The 22879-nt window shown below is 39.9% G+C and overlaps 1 protein-coding gene across 1 annotated transcript; it reads left to right on the top strand.

Annotated features, from left to right (window-relative positions):
- The first annotated feature begins 1274 nt into the window (after positions 1–1274).
- On the top strand, positions 1275–19901 carry BOD1 (biorientation of chromosomes in cell division 1). The gene is made up of 4 exons (XM_072630992.1): positions 1275–1696; positions 11051–11175; positions 17722–17921; positions 19478–19901. Exons 1-3 carry the CDS (start codon positions 1448–1450, stop codon positions 17918–17920), a joined length of 573 nt encoding a protein of 190 aa, XP_072487093.1. The 5' UTR covers positions 1275–1447; the 3' UTR covers position 17921; positions 19478–19901.
- Positions 19902–22879: the final 2978 nt, after the last annotated feature.

The following is a 22879-nucleotide window of genomic DNA, read 5'->3' as shown; positions in this document are numbered from 1 at the left end:
TTTAGCAGTCAGGATTAAAATTCAGGTCTTCGGACACTATGTCCATTGCTGGTTCTACTACAATTTGGCTTGAGGAGCAAAAGGGAGGCAAATTATGAGGTTCCTGCCCATACCTGACCTGTGAGGAGATAGGGGCGGCCCATTGGAATTCCTAAATAGAAGTTCAGGTGGTGATCACAGAGAGATGGTAGTAGAGTGCTACAACAGTGGCTATCATACTGCTGTTATTGTTGGTCAGTCATTTTTCGGTCATGTTTGACTCCTCATGATCCCAGTTGAGTTTTTCTTGGCAAAGATACTTGGCAAAGGGGTTAGCCCTTTCCTTCTCCAGCTCATTTTACAGATGAAGAAACTGAGGCAATAAGGATTAAATGACTCATCCAGGGTCACACAGGTTAGTCAGATTTGAACTCAGGGAAGTGAATCTTCCTGACTTTGGGCCTGCCACTCTATCTATTTCACCACCTAGCTACCCTGGTCATAGTACTATGGATGGTCACTTCTGAAGTTAGAAGACTTTGGTTCAAATCACATCTGTGTGACCATGGGCAAGTCTTCTCTGGTCTCTCAGCTTCTTTATCTGTAAGAGGAGAGCTGGACTATATGGGTCATGAAGTAACATGTGTAAAGCACTTTGCAAGCTTAAAGTATATATCTATATATTACATATACAATGTAGGATATAATTATATGTAATATGTATTATAATAATAAAAGCTAGTGCGTATCTATACACACACATACATATACACACACTAGCTTTTATTATTATTGTGCTGACTCATGAATCCATGAACCATAGTGCTCATGCATGGGGTTTTCTTGGCAAAGATACTGGAGTTGTCTGTCATTTCTTTCTCCAGGCAAACAGGGTTAAGTGACTTGCCCAAGGTCACGGCTAGTATGTGGTCTGAGGTCTTCCTGACTTCAGGCCCAGCGCTCTCTCCACTGAGCCACCTAGCTGCCCCTAGCTATTTTATTAGATGGCCTCTAACGTTCCTTCTAGCTCTAAATTTACGAATCTGGGATTTGGCACCATCGTTTGCTAACCTGGGATAGAATTCTCAAGCACAAGCGAAGAAAGGCCTTAGAACTACAATTCCCTGTTCGACCATGGGAAGGCGCGATTTCTGTGACTCTTCCCTGGTGCCGCCATTCCCTCATGGGAGTTGTAGTTTACGCAGGCGGAGGTTTTTCCCATATTCAGGCGAGTCCTCCCCACGCAAGGACTCCCAGCCCCAGAAAGCATAGTGACCGTGGTGTGCTCAGCGTGAAACTTGAGACACGTGATTCACGTTCGTGGCGGCAGCGGAGGCCGAGGTTCCAGCGGGATCCGCCGCCTTGTTTCAAGGCTGCCTGGCCGAGGCCCAGGCCGGGGCCGTGAGTGGCCGCCCCCTCAGGCCCCGGGCGAGAACCGCCGGCGGGGCCCTGGGCCGAGGGTGTGGCCATGGCGGACAGCGGCGGAGGGAGCGCGGGGGCTAGCGCGGGCGGCGGCGGGGGGGGCGGGGCCGGCGGCTCCGGCCAGGCCTCGGCGGCTTCGGCCTCGGGCTCGGGGGGCGCAGGGGCCGGCGTCACCAACCCCGCGTCGCTGCCTCCCGGGGACTCCCAGCTCATCGCGCTCATAGTGGAGCAGCTCAAGAGCCGCGGCCTGTTCGACGGCTTCCGCAGGGACTGCCTCGCCGACGTGGACACCAAGGTAGCGGCGGCCGAGAAGCCCGGCGTTCAGACCCCTGCCCCCTGTGCCATTTCACCTCCTCGGGCCTCGCTTTTCTCAGCTGTAGAATGGGGAAGAGAATGGCCGTAGGACCTCCCGGGTCACTGTTGTCGTATGAAAATGGGCCTAGCAGTGTCCGGTATTACTGTTCCCTGCATCCCCTCGGGGCCTCACGTTCCTGCTGTGTGTGTAAAACGACGGGGTAACCCTTTCTTTCACATCGTATATTCAAAAACACGATCCCGAGAATGGGTCCATAGGCATCAACACGTAGGTCCATGACGAAAAAATAATTTTAAAAAAAAGGTAACTCTTGGAATAAAAAATCTCTGAACATCTCTAGCAACTCAATCTGCATCTATCGTTTCCAGCTCTAATTCTTAGGTGGCTGCTGTAATCTCTTTTAGCTTTAACCCCTATGTAACCTCCCAGCAGCAGAACCTCCTGGTCTGGGGTGGGGGGGCATTTGTACCCACAGTGTTTCCTTGCTGGGTCGACGATGTTTAAGCAGAATGATATTTTTCATCGGTAAGTCTGGGGGAAAAAAAGTCTGTAGCTCTTGATTCGTCAATTTCCATTTCATTAACAGATTAAACATTAAGCGCTGCTACATGTTTGGCAGGGGGAGTTTTTGTATCAGAACAAAACTTGATACAAAGTTTCTATTGACTAAAAATCTGCTAAGTCTATTGAAGTTACTTTCAACATGTATGCAGAAAAGTTGAGTGTAAATTACATAAAAAGTAAATTAAGGATGTCGGCACCCGCTACTGTGAGTGTAACAGGATCAGCCTTGTGGAGCACTTGAACTTTGAAGAAAATGGAAGTGAAGGAGTATGCCCCCGTATGGGATACAGCCTGTGTACAATGGTGAAGTTGGGAGATTGAATGTGTACAGAATAGCAAAATAGGCCAGTTGGCCTACAGAGTAGAGTGTGTGAAAATTATGTGTAATAAACTTGAAAAAACCAGTAGAGGGCTTTACCTACCAAATGACGGAATTTATATTTTATCCTAGAGATAAGGAGGTGCTGGAATTTGTTTAGTGAGAGAATAACATGGCCATTTTATCCTATAAGAAAATCTGTTTGGCCTCTGTGTGGAGGATAAACTGGAGAGAGGAGAGACTGGAAACAGGAAGACCAAAGGGCTATTGAAATAGTCCAGGAGAGAGTTATTGAGAGCCCAAACTAGGATTGTGGCTCTATAAGTAGAGGTAGGGTGGTAAATGTGATGTATAGGTGATGTAAAATTGGCAGGATGGCCACTGATTTGGATAATAAGGGGAGAGGGAGGAATTTTGAGTGACTGAGATTTCAAACCTGGGTACCTAGAAGAATGGTGGTATCCTCATGAGAAATAAAGCTCAGAAGAGGTGAGATTTTAGCAGAGCAGATAAGTTCTTTCTTGGACAAGTTGGATTTAAGATGACTATAAAACACCCAGTTGGGGATGCCCTAGTTGCAGTTGGTTATATAGAACTGAAGCTCAAAGGAAAAATTGAGTCTGGGTATCTAAATCTGGGAGTCATCAACCTTTCTGTGGCCTTTGATGCTGTTGATGACCCTCTTAATGTTCTCTTCACATTTTTGAGACAGTGCTCTCTCCTGGATCTTTGGTCTGAATGCTCCTCCATCCCACTTACTGGATCTTCATCAAAGCCATACCTACTAACCCCTAAGGCTCTGTCCTGGGCCCTTTTCTCCATCTATACTATTTAACTTGGTGATCTCATCAGCTCCTGAAGTTTTAGTTAACTCTGTGTGGATAATGCTCAGATCTTCTTGTCTAGCTCTTACTTTTCCATGACCCCATTCTTGAGTCACTGACTGCCTGTTGGACTTCTTAAACCAAGTGTCCTGTAGACATCTTGAACTCAATATGTCCAAATATGATGAACTCATTATTTTTCCTCCCAAATTTCCCCCATCTTCCTAACTTAACTATTATTGTCACCACCTAGGGCACCACCATCCACTTAGCCAACCCAGATTTGCAACCTAGGTGTCATACTCAACTCCTTACTCACAGTTATACCCCCTCTCCCCCATTCAATTAGCTGTCAAGTCCTATCATTTCTGCTTTTGGAATAGCTATATTATGCCTCCCTTCTCTCCTCAGACTCCGTAACCTCCTTCCTGTTCTTCAAAGCAGATACTTTATCGCCTAGCTCTTAGTGTTATCAGTGGCTATTCTGCATTCCTGGAACTCTTGCCCTCTTCATTTCTACCTCCTAGCTTCTCTGGCTTCCTTCAAGAGAAGCCTTTCCCAGTTTTCCTTAGTCTTCTGAGATTACCAGTTATACAATTTTTCTTGCATATCATCTTATTTGTAGATAGCTATTCGCATGTTGTCTCTGTGAGTTCCCTGGGAGTAAGAGCTGTTTTTTTGCCTTTCTTGGCACATAACAGGCTCTTAATAAATACTTGTTGACTGACTGACCTTCATTTTGGGGAAGGGCCCACACCATCTATTCCTTATTCTCTCGTTTTCACCACTGTGACTGACTTATGTTCTCCCTTTGTGCCTGTAGATCCCTTCTCCCAGTGATGATTTTTTTCCTGGAATCTCCATTTTGGGCCCAAACCAGATAGTTCTCATTCTCCAGAATGCCATCAGGTCCCACCCCTCAGCTTTTTTGCTCCCCTTTTATGTATTGTCTCCTTCCCTTGCCTCCATTAGAATGTTAGTTCCTTGAGACACGGACTGTTATTCCTTTTACTTGTATTTGTATCCTCAGCAACTAGTAAGCACTTGAATATTTTTTGAGTGACTACAAAAAAACAAACAAGTGAAAAGGAATGGCCAGGTAGGTAGAACTAGGAGAGAGAGCATTATTTAAGGAGAGGGGTAATCAACAGTGCCAACTGTTGCATTGAAGTCTAGGACAGAGAAAGGGTTTGGGCAATTAAGGGATCGTTAATGCCTTGAAGAAAGCAGGTTCATTGCTGAGGTCAGAAGCTAGATTACTAAGGGCTAATTGAGTAGGAGTTGAAAAAGTTAAGGTAATGAATGAAAAGAACTTTTCTAGGAGTATGTCTGGGAAAGGGCAGAGCTTGAAGGTGGACAAAGAGGAGATGGGAGTTTAAGGCAGAGTAGGGAGGTTGTCATTGACCAAGAGAAAAGTCTTCCCATCTTTTGTATCTGGAACAAAGGAGGGAAAGAGTGGAAAGGTGATGTTTAGGTGATTTAAAGTAAACAATTGTGGGGAAGTGGGAACTTGGTACAGATTGCCTCAGTGAGGCAAAGTCTTCTGCTGAGAATGAAAAGATGATGTAAGTTCTTTACAGAGAAAAAAGGTTTGGAACAAATACTGGGGAGTGGAATAGAAAATCCAGGGAAAAGTAGAATGATTGTTGTGAAACAGTGAGGACAAAGTTGAGATTACATAACTTAAAATTGTAGTCATCACAGTTGGGTGATGTCTACTACTGTCTCTAGCAGCTGAAAAGTGCATGGTGAGAGTTTTGGAATAGGAATTAGTGTCAGTAGGAAAATAGGACAAGGGATTTAAGAGTAGAGGACAATGTAAATTTGAACTGGTTAAAACTATAGGGTTAACTATCCTCTGCTCTAGCCTCTCTTGCTTCCTCATCCCTACCACTTGTCATGCCTTGCCATCCCCAGCCCTGGACAGCCCCACCATCTTCCTCCTTCACTGCTAAATGGAGCTGAGGAGAAAATCTTGAAACCATGCTGACTGGATCTGCTAAAAGTTATGATCAATAATCTCAGCTCAGTCCTCACTGTAGAAAGCAGTCCTTTCACCTCTCTAGTCATTCGGCTATCTCACTCACTACAGCAGCTGTTCCAAATCTGCTTTTCTCTCATATCACTCAGATATCTTCCACCTTCCCAATTTTCTTCTTTACACCTATCTCTGATGAAGACATTGCCCTTTTCTTTGCCAGGACAGATCCTTATGTGCTCAACCTTGATCTCTTGTCTCCTGTCTTCTCCAGCATATTACCATTACTAACATTCCTATTTTCTCTCTTAAATCTGATAATAATCTTAATCATAAAGATGATCATCATCATAATAAGTATTATTATGTCAGGTCAGGTACTGTGCTAAGTGCTTTGCAAATCTTAGCTCATTTGATCCTCACAACACCCCTGGGAGGTAGGTGCTATTATTATCCCCATTTTACAGTTGAGGAAACTGAGACAACTAAAGGTTGGGTGACTGACCCAAAGTCACACCACTAGTACTATTCTGAGCCTGGATTTGAATTCCTGGCTCCAGATCCTGACTATTCACTGAGCCAACTAACTGCCTCCTATTTACAGGTTCCTTCCCTGCTGCCATTCAAATATGCCCATTTCTCCCTCATCCTAAAAAGAAAGAAACCCCACTTTCACTTGATCTACCATTCCTCCTAGCTATCTTGCTATATTTCGCCTTCCCTTCTCCGCCTCACAACTAAACTTCACGGGAAAGCAGTCTTCTACTGACCACTACAACGTCCTCACCCTTCACTCTCTACATTCTACCTTTTGGCCTTTTCATTTAACTGAAAATACCTTCTCCAAAATTATCAGTCATCTTTTTTTTCCCCCCACTTAATAGTATTTTTTTTTCCAATTATGTGTGAAGATATTTTTCGGCATTCACTTTTACAAGATTTTGAGTTCCAAATTTTTCTCCCTCCCCTACCTCCTTCCCCAGACAGCAAGCAATCTGATACAGGTTATACAAATACAAAATTATCTCTTTAATTACAAAATCTAATGACTTTTTCTGAATCTTCATCCTTTTTTATTATTCTGTTTCATTTAACACAGTTAATCATCACTTTGTAGATATTCTCTCCTGTTCCTCCTACAATTAACTCATAACCGTTCTTTCTCAGTTTCTTTTGCAAGAACATCATCCATACCATGCCTCCTATCCATGAATGTTCCGCAAGATTCTGACCTAAACCCTCTTTTGTCCTTATGTATCTGAGATTCTCAACCTTTTTTGTGTCGTTGTCCCCTTTGGCAGTGTGGTAAAGCTGATAGACCTCCCTTCTCAGAGTACTAGTTTTAAATGCCTAAAATATTTAAGATTTTAAAAGATTATGTTGAAATACAGTTATAAAAATATCAAATTATTAAAAATTTTTTAAAAAATAAATTCACAGACTTCTTGGACCTCAAGGTAAGAACCACTATACTGTCTTGCTTGATCTTATCAGTTCCCTTGGGTTCAGTGATCACCTCTATACAGATGTTTTCCCAGGTCTACATGTCCATTTGTAGTATCTTTCCTGAGCTGTAGTTCTGAAGACCAGTGGTCTTTTGGATATCTCTAACAGGACATCTCATAGGCATCTTAAGCATTACATGTTTGAAATGACACATCATCTCCACTCTTTGCCAACTTTCCCCTTTTTCTAACTTTGCTAAAACTGGAGTACATCGCCATCCTTCTAGTCATGTGAGCATCATTCTCAATCTCTCCCCACACACACATCCATCCTCCTCTCAAATCTTGTCCTTTATACTGTCTCTCGTATATGTCCCTTTCTCTCCTTCACAGACACCATCTTAGTATTATACAGGTCCCTATCACCTCTTGCCTGGACTACTGCAGTATTCTTCTGATTGGTCTCCCTAAGTCTCTCCCCACTCCGTTCCTTTCTCTACTCACTAGATTTTCCTAAAGTTTAGGCTAACCAAATCACTCTTTAGTAAACTCCAGTGGATCCCTGTTACCTCTAGGTTAAAATATAAAATCTTCCATTTGACATTGAAAGCTCTTCACAACCTGGCCCCATGCTACTTTTCCTGTCTTCTTATACTTGGCTCCCTTCCATCAACTCTACAGTCCAGCTACACTGATCTACTTGATGGTCCTCAAATATGACCCTTTTATCTCAACTCTGACTTTTTTAGCGCTTTCTGCTCCCTATGCCAAGAATGCGCTTGCCTCTACCTCTTAGTTTTCTTGTCTTCCTTAAAGACTCAGCTCAAATCCTCCCTTTTTCAAGAGACCTTTCTTGCTCCTTCTTTTTCCCACCTCCTTCCCCCCATTGCCTCTTCTCTGAGATTACCTTTCATCTACTCTATATTTAATAAATTTTATTTAATAAATATTTAATTTTTTATTTAATAAATGCTTGTTGACTGATAAAGTCAAAATTGAAAAGGGAGGAAGTCAAGTCCAAAGCAGAGATTATGTCCTGGAAAAGCAGGGGGCAGTGAAGTGAATGAAAGTTGTAATGAGGGAGAATAGGTTTAGCAGTGGAAAGATCTTCTACACTAATGCTAATAAGTGGTGGGAGGCACAGGGAGAGATGAATTATGATAAGGTCAAAGGTATTTCACAGTTGCAAATTGTAGAACATGATAATGAATGGTGATGGGGTAGGAAAAAATGGTATGATTCTTCTTGGATAATTGGCATGGAGTGAAAATGCCTATCATGGGCATAGAGGACATTGATGATCTGTGAAGCCAGGGTGCCTGAAGGATGTTAGTGTGATTATTGTAAACCCCAAATATCAGGGCAGTAATTGAGAAGGAGAGAAATGTTGTGATCCAGGTATTAAATTCTTTGAGAAGGGAGGGAGAATGACCTAGTAGAGGTCAGCTACAAGAGTCTATATGTGAAGGCTGGACAAGTTGCAGAGTAAAGGTGATAGGAGAATCGGGAAGTGATTAGTGCCTCCTTCTAACACTATGTGTCCCAGAGCATTAGTGCAGAAGATCCTTCCACTGCTAAAGAGGGTGTTCACAAGTGTGACTTTTGGGGGAAACCAGATGATTTCAATGATCCACAAAAAACAGAAATCTGAAATGAAGTGCAGCTCATTAACAATGGAAAGGGCTTCCACTGGACAGAGTAGAAGGGGAGGACAGAGTAGATGTGGAGAGGGAGAAATGCTGTGGGTATAAATGGTGGCACTTAGAGTGGTAGATGGGGAATGAGATGCTGTGCTTAGGCAGCCTGTGACTGGCTGGCAGGGATTCTGATTGGAACCAAAAGATATTAGATTGCTACACCCTTCTCAGTAGCAGTGGTTGTGTTGGTTTGACTTATCATTCCCTGGGTGAAAAGTAGAAGGAGGGAGCCAGTGTGCAGTGGGGAACAGAATGTAGTAGGAATAAGTGGTGTATGCCTTTGGTCCTGCCTGGAGACCAGAAGGTAAATAAAGAAGCCTGAGCCCCTATGGTTCAGCGAAGTAGGAACTGGAATTTTATTGTCATAGTTACTCCCTCCATGAGTGTAGGTAGCAGTCCTGCTCTAGTAGACTAGTTAGAATTTATCTTTCATCTGAGGCTCAGAGAATTTTACTTGCCCATGATCACAGAGCTAGAAGTGACAGAGGCAAGATTCAATTCCAGGTATTCTGATCCTGTTGCCTGAAAATTCATCTTCTGCTGATGAATTTCTCCAGACTTAGGTTGGTTCTTGAACAGCATTTTGTTGCTGGTTCATACTTAAAAACTTTTCCAGGTTGCTGGTAGTAGTTGTTTACTGGGTAGAATAAAAACTTCTAGAGTTTAGATTTTGCTGTTAAAATCTCCAGTAATCTAGGGTTACTTCCCCGCTAGGACAAGGCATTGGAATAAGACTTTAATGAAGGTTGTCCTAATGTAAGAGAAACATTATTGTTTGGAGGACTGTGACCAGGAGGTGAGAATTGATTACATCATTTCAGAAGGCCCTTTTAGCATATGATGTGTCTCTTCTAATTGCTGCATATTTTTCTTTCTACCCTGTGATCAGGATTGTTCTAGTTGGAAACAGGCATTATTTTCTGACACTTAGACAATGCTGTAAAGCTGAGTTTCTGTGGTTGAAGTTAGTCTTATTAGTTGCAAAATATTCCAAATTAGTTCCAAAATTCCAGAATTAGTCAACTGTTGTCCAAGAGAGAAATGATCTCTGTAATGTTTTTGCAGTTATAACGCATCCTAAATTTTTTTCAACTACTAAATACAATAAGAGTTAAACATAAAGCAAATGCATCGTGTCCTGGCAGAATTTAATAGTAGTTCAGAATTTTTAAACTGTTACCCAAAAATGCACAGAAGAGAACAGAATGAAGATTATTAGAAAACACAAACAAGCAGGATAACTTTGAAAATAACATTTGAATTTGTTGTATACTTAGAGGGAGAAGAAAGTTCATGTAGAATCACTTTTTTTCTCTTCTGCATTGGAAATGGAAAATTCCAAATAAGAAATTCTTAATAGAATATAGTGGTTGTACTTTTACACAGTATTTATGTTTTAAAGTAATTCCTCTGTAGGTTTTTTTTTTTTTCAAATAGCATATTTGGCCTTCCCAGAGTGAGGAAGGAATCTTAGAGCTTCTGTAGTCCAGCCTCTTCATCTGACAAATCAGAAATACTTGGTTTGCACAAGAGTTGGATTTTCTGAAAGATCTTTACAGCATACATTTAAAGGGGTAGGTAAAATTTAGGGTTAAGCTGGCTCTCCCTTAGGAAGACATCATGCATCAGCAAGAAGCATTGCATCTAACTTCTCAAATTTCTTGGGTTAGTTTAAGCAGTACAGGAACCTAAATGTATTATAGAATCGAAGAGTATGAAACCCTGCTTACCAATTCTTACCTTTACCTGTCATTATATGGAGGAAAAGAAAATGATTTCCCTTCAAAGAGGTTTCTTCATCTTTGAATCACAGACCCCTTTGGCAGTCTAGTGAAACCTATGGATCCCTTCCCAAAATAATGGTTTAAATGCACAAAATAAATAAGATTACCAAAAAAGCACCTATCAAAATAGTAATAAAAATATTTAAAACAAAACAAGTTCTAAAACCCCAGGCTAAGAATCCTTATTTAAAATCTTTCCCTTAGTGGGAGGATTGCCATAAGGTTTTTGCAATTGCTGCCTGGGCTCTTTAGGAATCCACAGAGGTTGGAAGAGAATCATCCAAAGCTAATTATGGAGGTTCAAGTCCAGCTCTTTCTGTATGTGGTTAGACGCCTTCATTGGGGCAGATAATAGGGCTTGAATACTCTAAATGTATCTACTTTGCAATAAGTTACTTTTTAATTCTGATTTTTCACATTTACTGGTCTTACATAAAATATTTCAGTCAAATTCTTCAGTTAGGTATTTAAACATTCATCTTGAAAAGAAACTGAATCTTGTTGGATATTTTTGGCTATCCCACAGCAGTTACAGAATGTCTGGCTGGGCAACATGACTTAAAGTTGTCTGCGTTTTTAAGTAAAATGTTAATTTTGCATGGACACATAGAGGTACATTTTGACCTAGGATTAGTCTAGAGGTGGAAAATATTATGCAGGACTCATTCCTGTTAGAAATTTTGGAAAGTGACTTTTCTGACTTTTTCCCCTCCCTCTTTCAGCCAGCTTACCAAAATCTAAGACAGAAAGTAGACAACTTTGTGTCAACTCATCTGGACAAGCAGGAATGGAACCCAGCAATGAACAAAAACCAGTTGAGAAATGGGCTGAGACAGAGTGTGGTTCAGTAAGTAAACAGAATTGAGTAAATAGACAGCAGTCATGAATACAAGTATTTAGTCTCCATTTATTTAGTCGAGGTTTATGTTATTGTGTAGTAAAATACAAGTTTTGGAAGAAGCACTAGAATTACTAGGATATGGGCTGGCATAAGTAAAGCTGTCAGTCTTTGATGCCGCTAAAGCTTTTTAGTATTGGAAAACTTTTATATGCATATTTGTTTCTTGGGTAAGAAACAGTAACTTCTTTTGTTGTGTTCAGCTAAAAGTGATGCTTTATTGCCATTATTATCTTGGGTGGAAGATAATGTTCTTAGAACGCAATTCACTCTCATTCATAATAGTAGTGACATTGCAGTCTTCGGGAAAGTTCAAGGTCTTATGATGTCAAGTTTTTAGTTAGCATTGTTGTGAACTTAATGAATTTGTTAATGATCGTGCATTAATTTGATTGTTTTTCTTCTGTGTAGAAGGTTAGCCTCAAAATATTACACTGGCCAAACTCTGTTATTACCAGTGACTGAAAGATGATAATTTTTTGTCCTGAAATGGAGTGCAAGGTTTTTGTTGTTATTGTTATCACAAAAATGAGAATCTTTTTTCTATTATAGAGGAACCAGCACTCTTCAGCTTGATGCAGGCTTCTGAAGCTTTTGACAATAAAAGCTAAAATTTCAGGAAAAGTCTGTGATAGCTTTTTTTGAGTGATAGATAAGAAAGATTAATGGTGCTGAAAGGTGTAAGATATTGTATCTATTTGAAATCATAATAATGTACCTTTCTTGCTTTTTCTCCAGGGAACAGATTATGGCATGTTAAAAGGAGAAAGGGATAGAGATTAGACAGTGGATTAGTGTTTGCACTAGTTTCCTTTGGATTACTACCTGTTTCACCAGTATGTTGTGAGGCTTTTGTAACGTGGAAAATTACTTTGAGAACTTTGAGGGAAAGGTCCTAAAGTAATTCATGGTGCTATTATTATTATTGCCATAACAATTTTTGTAAAGAATGTAAATACCTTGCCCATTGTATATAGATCTGGAAGAATTTCTATAATTGACCTGGAAATATTGATATTCCTTCAAACACTATAACCTCTCAGTTTCTCATATTTGTTCAGCTCCTACTATCTATTCTTTTCCTCAGCCTCGCATAAGAACAGTAACACCCTTCCTGTCTCGTTTACAAGTGTTTCACCTTTGTGATAAAGAATTCTGAAATTTCCCTAGCCATTCTTGGCATTTCTTATGTCCCCTTCTTTTAAGGCTATTGTTCACCCTCAACATTATGTCCATTTCCTCTACACTTTACTTCTTTCCCAGCCCATCACCCTTACCCTGGCTTTACTCTCCTTTCAAGTTTGACCTTATAGTTTATCACTTCACCATTACATTGTCTTTTTTTCTCAGATCTGTTGTCCTCCTGCCTTGGCAAACTCTTAGCTTGGGTTAATATTGCAATCTGCTTCTATTCAAGCACTGTTTAATGGTGTTAGAAGAAGCCACCTCACCACACTTGGCTTGGTTCCACTACGTTTGTTACCTCATCTCAACTGTGCCCTCACTGCAGCAAAGCAATCATATTACTCTTCCACATTACCTAGAGCAACTGTTCCCACACCTCCCCATACCACTACTCTCTCAGGAAAAGACCTTGCCTCATATTTTGATGAGAAAATAAAAACTATTCACCATGATTTCCCTCTTTTCCCCTAACATCTCCCAAATAATTGATATCACCCCCATTCTCTCTTTTAATCAAGTCTCTGATGAAGAGATAATGAAGTACTCCTTACCAACACCAGGCCCTTTATTTGCATTCTTGATCCCTTTCTCTCATGACTCCAGAAAATTGTCCCCTCCTTCAAAGTTTACACTCCCCCTCCCATATTAAATCTGTCTCTTGGCTCATTCCCTGCTGCTCACTAACATGTCTCTCCAGTCTTTTAAAAAAAAAAAAAAACCTCCCAGAAAAAACCTATTTGACCTCATTCCATAGTTTGTTATCTCTCTTTTTCTCAGCCAAACTAATGGGGAACAACTGTGAGCAGTAGTTACCTCTATTTCCTGTCTTCTTTTCAACTCTTTGTAAATCTGACTTCCAACCTCTCACTTAACCTTAAATATCTCTCTCCAAATTATCAGGGATTTCTAATTGCCAAATCTAATGGCTTTTTAGTTTTCAAGCTTCTTAATCCTTTTGTGATATTTGACATTGGCTACCCTTTCTTTCTAGTTATTCTCCCTGGATTTTCCTGACACCATTCTTTCTTAGTTAGGAACCTTAATTGATTCCTTTTCAGTCTTTTTTGATGGCATCCTCATCCGTCTGATGCCCTCGTCTTTCCCTGTACTTGTTCCCTCTTCTTTGTTCTCAACTGTGATCTCCACTCCCTCTACCCCTCAGTTTTTTTCTAGGCTAGCACTGTTTCACTGGTTACACTCTCCTCCTTTCCTGTCTTGACTCTTTGGTGAATCACTTCAGCTCTACACTATCTTCTCTCAGATATCATGTCCCTTTTTCCTATCAGTGATCTTGTCTTGCCAAGTATCAACTTTGGGTTACTTCTGCCATCCACTGCTTTCATTCCTTTTCACATGTAGCTGAACAGATCTAGAGAAAATCCTGAAAGTTATAAGTCAGCCTACTACAAAAATCTCAAGTTGTTTTAAGATCTGTGCAACACTTTGTGATCCCATTTGGGGTTTTTTTGGCAAAGATACTGGGGTGGTTTGCATTTTCCTTCTCCAGCTCATTTTACAGAGGAGGAAACTGAGGCAAATAGGGTTAAGTGACTTGCACAGGGTCACAAAGCTAGTGTCTGAAGCCAGATTTGAATTCAGGAAGAGGAGTCTTCCCAACTATAGGCCCAGCACTCTGTGCAATATGGCACCACTTAGCCAGCCCCTTTCATTCCAGCTGTCTTAACTAATCTTCAGTCTCCTTCTGTCTGCTGCTTCCCTCTTGCCTACAAACACATCTGTAACTCCCTCAAAAAGCCCACACTTGATCTGTCCGTCCCTACCAGCTATTGTTCTATATCTCTCCTCTCTTTTGTGGCTAAACTTCTTGAGAAGGTTTGTCTACAATAAGTAGACAATACTACAGTAAGAAGCTTCCACTTTTCTTTTTATTCTTTTCTCAACTTTCTGTTCAACTAACTGCTCACCAAAGTTACCAATAACACTAGTCTCTCCTGGTTCTCTTTCTACCTCTCTGCTCTTTCTCAGTCTACTTTGCTGGATCTCATCTAGGTCATGCCTGCTAACAGTGACTCTAATCTTTCTCCTGTCACCTCTCTGCCTATGGACAGAACCAGAGAGATGTCTTAAACTTAATATGTTCAAATCTGAACATAGTATCTTTTGCTCCATGATGCCTGTTTTTAACTTCCCTGTCACTGTCAAGGGCACCACCATCCTCCAAGTCACCCCAGCTTATAACCCAGCTCTTATTCTCTACTTTTCACTCCCCAACCCCATAACCAATATGTTCCCAAGTCCTATCAATTGTACTTTGAAAAGATGTCTCCTACATGCCCCTTTCTTTCTTCTGACACAGCCACCACTCTAGTACAGTCTCATCATCTCACACCTGGACCATTGCAGATTGGTTTTTCTACCTCAGTTCTCTCCCCTTTCTAATTCATCTTCAACTCAGCTGTTAAGCTGATAACATGTCAGCACCCCTACCCCCCAATCAGTAAATTCCAGTGGTTTCCTATTATCTCCAGGACCAGATATAAATCTTCTGGCTTTAAATCCCTTCATAACCTGGCCCCCTCCTACTTTTTCAGTCTTCTTACATCTTATTCCCCTCCATGTACTATTCTGCAAACAGGTGTACTATTCTGTACTCCTTACTGTTTCTTGCACAAGACATTACATTTCCTAACAGTGCCTTTCACTGCAATTTCCTCCCTCCATCTTTGTTTCCTAGCTTTTTTAAGGCTCAGCTAAAATCCCACCTTCTTCAAGAAGCCTTACTCAGTCACTTTTAATGCTAGTGCCTTCTCCCATGATTATCTCCAGTTTAGTATTTATCTTGTTTGTATATAGTTGTGTATATGTTGTCTCCCCTATTAGACTGTGAGCTCTTTGAAAGAGTGAGCTAGGGATTTTTTGCCTTTCTTTGTAACTCTAATGCTTCGTTAGCATAGTGCCTCGCACATAGTGGGTACATAATAAATGTTTTTTGACTTGATTCTCTACTCTCTTGGCTTCTATTTATCAGTTATCTCTCCCAGATCTTTATATCTAGCTCTTTTATTTCTCCTGACTTTCAGTCTTCCATCTCCAAATCCCTGGCGAGCATTTTTAATTAGATATACCAGAGGCTTCTAAAATTCAGTATGTTCAAAATAGCTCATTATCTTTTAAAAAAAAAAATTTTTTTTTTTTTCAAATTTCAGTATTTCTGTTAAAAGAGCCACCATTTTTCCAGGTTCCCAGCCTCAGGCATCCTCAACTCCTCATTCTCCTCACCCTGCATACCCAAGTCTTGCTATTTCTATCTCTGTGATCTGTCTCTGTCCAACCCCTTCTGTCTTCATACAGCCACCACCTTAGTATAGGCCTTATTGACTACATAGTATAGTCTTATGACAGCATGGGACAGAAACCAGATTAAAATGTAATTGGGAAATATTTAAAAAAGCAAAAATACAACATATATAAGGTTAATTTGTGGTTTTTTTAAATCAGTATGTGGCCACCAGGGAATTTCTATTTGAGTTTGACACCCACTGCTCTACGCAGTTACCATAGTTATTTAGTACAGATTTTATCATATTTCCCTACTCAGTCAACTCCAGTGGCTCCCCACTGCCCCAGGTGCAAATACAACCTCCTCTGGCATTTAACATGCTTCCCAGCCCAGTTCCAGACTTCCTTTTTCGGGTTTATTATACAGTATTCCCTTGTAAGTGTTCTTAAGTCCAAACTGGCCTTCTTGTTATTTCTCAAACTTGACAAAGAAAAGGAAGGGAAGGGAAGAGAATGAGCATTTATGTAGGATCTATTAACGGGCTAGGCACTGTGCTAAACCGTTCACAAACATGATCTCATTTGATCCTTACAATCACCCCAAGGTAGATCACCTTTATGCAGTTGAGGAAATTGAGGCAGAGGTTAAATGATTTATCTAGGATCACACCTACTTAAGTATCTGAGCAGACTTGAACTCAGGTCTTCCTGACTGCAGGCGCTGCCTAGATGACAGACACTCATTTCCTTCCTCTGTACCTTTACACAGGCTGTCTTCACTTCCTGTAATGTACTCCAACCTCTGTCATCCTTCCAAGCTCAAGTCAAATCCCCACCTTCTCTGTGAGTCCTCCATGATACGCGTTTCTAAACCTGCCTTAGGTATCTGGCTTCTGTACGCACTTGTTGCTGGATGTGCAAATACAGCAATCAGTATTTTAAATTACTATTGATTAGCCATATTATTAAATCAGCCAAGTATTATAAAGAAACAAAATGTTCCATAATTATAAAAAAATTACCTGCCAAACGACAGTTTCTATTTGGTTCAGTTCCCTGATAGGATTGCACATATTATCTATAAGTTTCTGTTAAAACTATGACAAGTTCACAAAGACTTTTTATTTAAGAAGAAAGCCCCTTTTCTTGTAGTTCATCCTGGTAAGTCCATCATCTAGGACTGAAGTTAACTGAGTCTATCTAGAGAGGTGCACTCCTATTTCAGTCTGATAGCCTTTACAACCTATCTCTTGCCTTCTCTCCTTTCCTGCCCCCACTGCTTACAAAATGGAAGAATATTTCAAGTGTCAGTTTCTCTTTAAAGGGCTAGTCTGATTGTCTTCAGCCTAGAATAAATGGTGTGAGATAAGACTGGAGAGTTAGGTACTATTGGTTTGCAGAGGGCCTTACATACTCAGCTAAATTTGGGCTTTTATTTTGTTGGCAGTTGGGAGCTATTGAAATGCATTAAGCTAAGGATATAAACAAATCTATTCATAAGGAAATTAATCTGGCTGAATTATGAAGGGGTGTGGGAGGGAAGGGATTGCAGTGTATGAAAACTAGATAAAGATAGGTCATCCTTGAGGCTATTGCAAAAATTCTGATAAAAGAAGAATCTTTAGTACTGTGGTAGTGATAGAAAGTACTGGAGAGAAGCTGTGAGAGAGATTTCAGAGGCAGGCAGTGTAGTATTGGACAACTGTTTGACTATAGGAGGCATCCGTATGTAATAAATACCCCAGTTCTGAGCTTTAGAAACTGGGTTAATTTTGGTGTTGTTGACACAAATAGGAAAGCCCTAAAATGTCATGAGTGTACACAGCAAAGAGTTAAGGAGTCACTGTGCTGGTGGTTCAGTCTTTGGGGCGACAATTTTAAAAGTAAGACATGTTAGATTGCATGTGGCAAATGAACTGCTACTTGAAAGAATTACTCAAAAGGACTTTAGTTCTCACCATGTTGACACTCATTTGGGTGGACATAAGGACTCTCAAATTACTGTGGTTAGGATGAAGGTGATGGTTCTTACGGGAACTGAGTAACAATATTTATTTGTGTTTACACAAGGTCAGGAATGCTGGAAGCTGGAGTGGACAGAATTATTTCACAGGTAGTGGATCCAAAACTAAACCACATCTTCAGGCCACAGATAGAGCGAGCAATTCATGAGTTCCTGGCTGCACAGAAAAAAGAAGACACTATACCAGCTCCCCCTCCAGAGCCTGAAAATCAGGATCCACCTGCTCCTTCTCAGGATTCCTCTTAAGGTATTATGTCACCACGTTTAAACTTTCCAGTAGTGATTACTTTGCCTGGCACTGTCCTGTGTAATGATTTATTTTGTACACCACATGAGCCAGTCATTTGGGGTGACTCTGAGATGGCACCTAAACCATTATGATAAATTATCACCAATGAGTTATGCAAGGTCCTTCAAGAGCCATATTTCCCTCTGGAGTCCATCAGTTTGTTTTTGCTGTGGGTGTTCTGTATAAAACTTCACTGTATCAGTGACTATTTGAGAGATTGTCTGTGACACCAGAGCCAAGAATTAAAGCTATGAATAGTCTCTTCATTTTTAAAAAACATCTGAAATGATCAATCTGTACAGCACATCAAATTCCAAGAAAAACTTTTTGTATCTGAATGAATGTTCTAGACGTGAGTTAGCTTTTTGTTATATAATGTTAAATAACATTTAGCAAGCTCATAAGTGCTGTCCTTGATGGAGTTCAACCATTCTCCCTGTATGTACTGGAGGTACCTTTCATTTCTGTCATATTTGAAGCTTGACCATTCAGGTATCAAACAATTCTGATTTTGTATTTTCGGCCCTTGAATAACTTGAATTGAGTTCTGAATTAAATTGGTGAGGCAGATTGTAGCAGATTGACTAGTGTTTGCAAGATGAGATTAATAGTAATAGCTGATGTTACAACACTTGAGGGTTTGTAAACATTGCTTTTCATCTTTAAAATAGCCCTGTTTGAAATACATAATATGGGCTTTTTTTTTTTTTAAACAGATGAAAATGAGACTGAGAGACTGAGTGACTTATCTATAGTTTTACAACCAGTGAGAACCAGAGGTAGATTTGTATTGTCATTCCTGATTCCCAATTGCAACACTCTTTCCACCATGCCATGCTGCCTTCCTGATTTGATATAAATTTATCATTCATCTGAAAAATACAAATGTGTTTCAGAAGATATAGTATTGGCATTTCAAGTGAAAGTTGATTACATTTCAAGCTGTACAAATAGAAAGGATCATATCTATGTAACACAACCTATGTTCAAATTCTATTTCTGTCACTTAATCACCTGTATGATCTTTGGGAAGTGAGCCTGCCTTTTGGGGCTTTAGTTTCCTTTTCTTTAAAATGAAGGAACTGAAATGATGACCTCATGTCCTTTTCAGCTGTAGATCTTATGATCCCATTCCTATTATTAGGGTTTTCTTTGTAAGATTTCTTTTATCTGAAATGAATCAGACAAAAACTGAGGTTGGTCATCATTTTATCTAGTACCATTAGTTAAATGATAGAAGACGCAGATATATGGAAATTTTTTAAATAGGAAGGAGAAAAGACACCTTCTCTGTCACCATAATTTTAGTTCATGTGTTTAGTATATTCCTTAAGTTTGTGGAGTATTAAAAAAATAAGGGCAAAAAACTAACATTCTACTAAGTTCTGGGACATCCTATTTTCCCCCTATTTTCCTGGCTTAACTATGAATTCTTTGCTTCCCAAGAATTTTAAGTGAATATGACATTTTCCAAAAAGTGGTATTTGGATCTGATTGCACCTTTTTTTTTCCAGCCTTTTTTCCTTATGCCTTTGATGACAGCTGCTAAAAATTCCATGTAATTGAGAGTGAATAAGCTTATTCAACTTGACAAGACTGCAGCCTCATAATGAAGATCTTCAAAGATTGTAGAGCCTTCAGATTTCATTCCTTAGAGAGAGCAGTGTGACAGTTTGAAGGGGGGAAATGCAGTTTGCCAGTAGAGAAACTGACATGGGACCTTTATAATCCTTAAGAAAGCTATTGAATTGGTAGGTGTGAGGATTAAATCCTTACAGGCACTCAGGAAGTTGCTTAGAACTTCTGCCTTTTATGTAAGTTTTGGGGAAAGGGGTGGGTAGTACATGTTGTAGGGGTTTTGTTACTTTGACTTGGGAAGGATTTGAATTGACTTATTAAATGTTCTTTTCACTTTTGTAATAAAATTTTTTAAACATGCCTGGTTTTGAGTCCTAAACATTAGCCATATTCAGCTTTACGTTCTCTGCTGTACTGTTTCCTTCCACCTCTAAAAGTGATTCTTAAGTATTTTTATTGCTGAATTTTATGATGTGAAATTCAGTCATAGGATCTGGGTTTGAGTACCAGTTATGACCTTGACCAAGCCACCTCTGGGCTTCCATTTCCTCATCTTACAAAATGAGGGGCTTGAACAGGATTGTCTTCAAGATGTTTTTTAACTCTGCCAGAAGATAGACTAAAAATATATGTGACTTAAGTAGATAGTGTTGTAGTACTACCTTAAATGCTAGCTGTATGACCCTGAGCAAGTCACTGAATCAGATAGCCCTTAAAGTACCATATACATTTTACCTATTATATTAGTATACCAACAGTATTATAATTAGTAGTTGTTAAGTAAGTCCCATATCCCTTGTGTAGATGAGAGATCATGTGAAGACTCCAAGACTCAGATTTTTGTATACCATTAGGAAGATTGTGCATTTTTTTCAGGAAGCTTCAGGGTTTGTTTGCTAGTAACTGAGCAGGTGAAACTTCAGAGCCAGGCTTAATGTAGGGAGGGCCTAGGTTGCCTGCCTGCTTTTTTGTCCTGAGAGGGCAACTCAGACCTGATCCATAAGCGGCTTTCTATCTGAGACTTATTTCAAAAATAAGGAAGAGTATGTGTGTACTTAATTAGAATCAGCAAGTGCCATTTTATTGGGGGGGGGGGGGGAGGAAGGGAGCAGCAGTAAACATTCCAGAAAGCCAAGGAGGTTGTGTCTTTGGTTTCTTTTTGTGTATTATTCCCATTAGGCTAGAAATGAATGTGAAGTTGTGAATCTAATTATAGATGTGAGCATATTAAGCTATCTGTACAAAGAACTTGCTGGCTTCATGGAGTTGTACTGCTGAGTCTGCTTTTAAAGCTGCCCAAAGGTACTTTACAATAGTTAAATTTGAGGCTAAGAATTTACAGAACTGAATTTGAAACCAAAGGGTTGTTTGTTTCAGAAAGCTCCAACTAGGCCTTATCATTTAAGTCAGTTATAAGTATCTCAAATGTCACTGACTCTGAGCTCACTCCCCATGAGAAGTGTTTGGATAAGCAAAATCTGCATTTCTTATTTTTGAGCTCACCTGAGTCCTCTGCTGTTGGCTTTTACCCTATAAGGTTGGTTTTTTGCAGGGGCTGAGGGCAGGGGATATGACATTTTAAAGTTCACAGAGACATTTCTGAGTAATTATTCATTTTATTAATGCTAACATTTCAATAAGAGAAGGTGGACATTTGGCCATCTCTCTTGGTCCAAAGATGAATCGTGGAGGTGGGTTCAAGGTTTATATGTCCTTGGGAGAATGGGTGTTCCTGAGGGTTGCAGTCAGTTCCTGTTAACAAGTAATGAGAGAATGAATATTATAATGAGAGATGGGCTTATTCCCAAGAGAGTCTTAGGGTATGTGACACAGGGCACCTAGTCTTGGTCAAAGAGAATTAGCAATTTACATATCACCTGTCTGACAAAAGGGAAGATCCACATTTTCCCAGACCTAAGTAAGTACAATGAGGAGAAATTCACCTAAACTTAGAATTTCTTTATTGTCTTTTATTAGTTATTGCCTAACTAGCTAAGTCCTTTTTTTATTTTTATTTATTTTCTTATTTTTAGTTTTCAATATTCACTTTTAGAAGATTTTTGAGTTGTAAATTTTCCTCGTCCCCAAGACAGCATGCAAATCTGATAGAGGCTATTCATGTACAGTCATATTAAATATATTTCCACATTAGTCATGTGAAAGAAGAATCAACAAAAGGGAAAAACCATGAGAGAAAAAAAATACCACGAGCTGCATTCAGACTCCATAGTTCTTCCCCTAGATGTGGATAGCATTCTCCATCGTGAGCCTTTTGGAATTGCCTTTGGTCATTGCATTGCTGAGAAAAGCTAAGTCTATCAGAGTTGGTCATCACACAATGTTGCTGTCTATGTACAATGTTCTGTTCACTCTTTGGCTGACTTAAGTCTTGCCCAAGGTTTATCACGATACCTGATTTCTGGATGAGGAAATGGAAAACCCTTTAGTCGTAATTCAATAATTGCTTATTAATATGTGAAAAAAGTAATCATTTCTCTCAGGGAAATTTGTTATTTCATTGCTATGTGTAGGAAAAACTTCACCAAAGCCTTGTCTGCTCTAGTTTCTTCATCTTAGTTGACTGGGACATTGAAGTTAATCAGCTTGCCCATGGTTACGTAGCTAGTGTATATTAGAGGCACAGTCATAGAGCTGGAAGGGACATCAGAGGTTATCAAATCAAATCCAACCCCCCACTCCCTCAGTTTACAAAAGAAAACAAATCATGAGATTTGAGCCCAGGTTTTCTTGCCTCCTAAAGCCTAACCCTATCTACCTACTTGTGCCAGTAATGTCTTATGGTATAAGGGGGCGGGGAGGCCAATTTACCTTTTCAAGAGAAAACAAAAGAAACTTCCTTTGAGATTAACTGCACCTAAGTTTTTAACCCTTGCTGTTCTAAGTGGTCAGTATCTTTATAAAAAAATACTGAAAGATCCTCAAGTACTTCACACTGCAAACAGCTCTGAACTTATTCCCTACACATCAGCATCAGTGAAAAGCCTGGAACAGTTTCAGGAACAGTTAGACAAAAAGCACCGATGGGTATACGTCTCTTTAAAATTGAGAAATAATTCATGTGAAAAGAAAGGGGATGGAGTGTTTTCATTTTGAAGGTTCAGTGTCTTGTGTTAGCATCCCCATATTGTGGGCTTTTCAAGTATCACAACTAATGACTTTCAAGTTGGGCATGTTGCTTATTTGCACTTGGGTACAGTAAACTGTTAATTGAATTATCCATACCTGATCACATAAACAGTTTATGGTTTTCCTACTGACATCCTTGGTATCTGTGATGTCAGAGGGGTCCCTGACTCCATTTTACAGAATCTCAGAAT

Source organism: Notamacropus eugenii, chromosome 1 (assembly GCF_028372415.1).
Source record: "Notamacropus eugenii isolate mMacEug1 chromosome 1, mMacEug1.pri_v2, whole genome shotgun sequence".
NCBI classification, from domain to species: domain Eukaryota; kingdom Metazoa; phylum Chordata; class Mammalia; order Diprotodontia; family Macropodidae; genus Notamacropus; species Notamacropus eugenii.
Note: the sequence above shows the minus strand (reverse complement) of the source record. Positions and strands in the feature narration are given on the sequence as shown.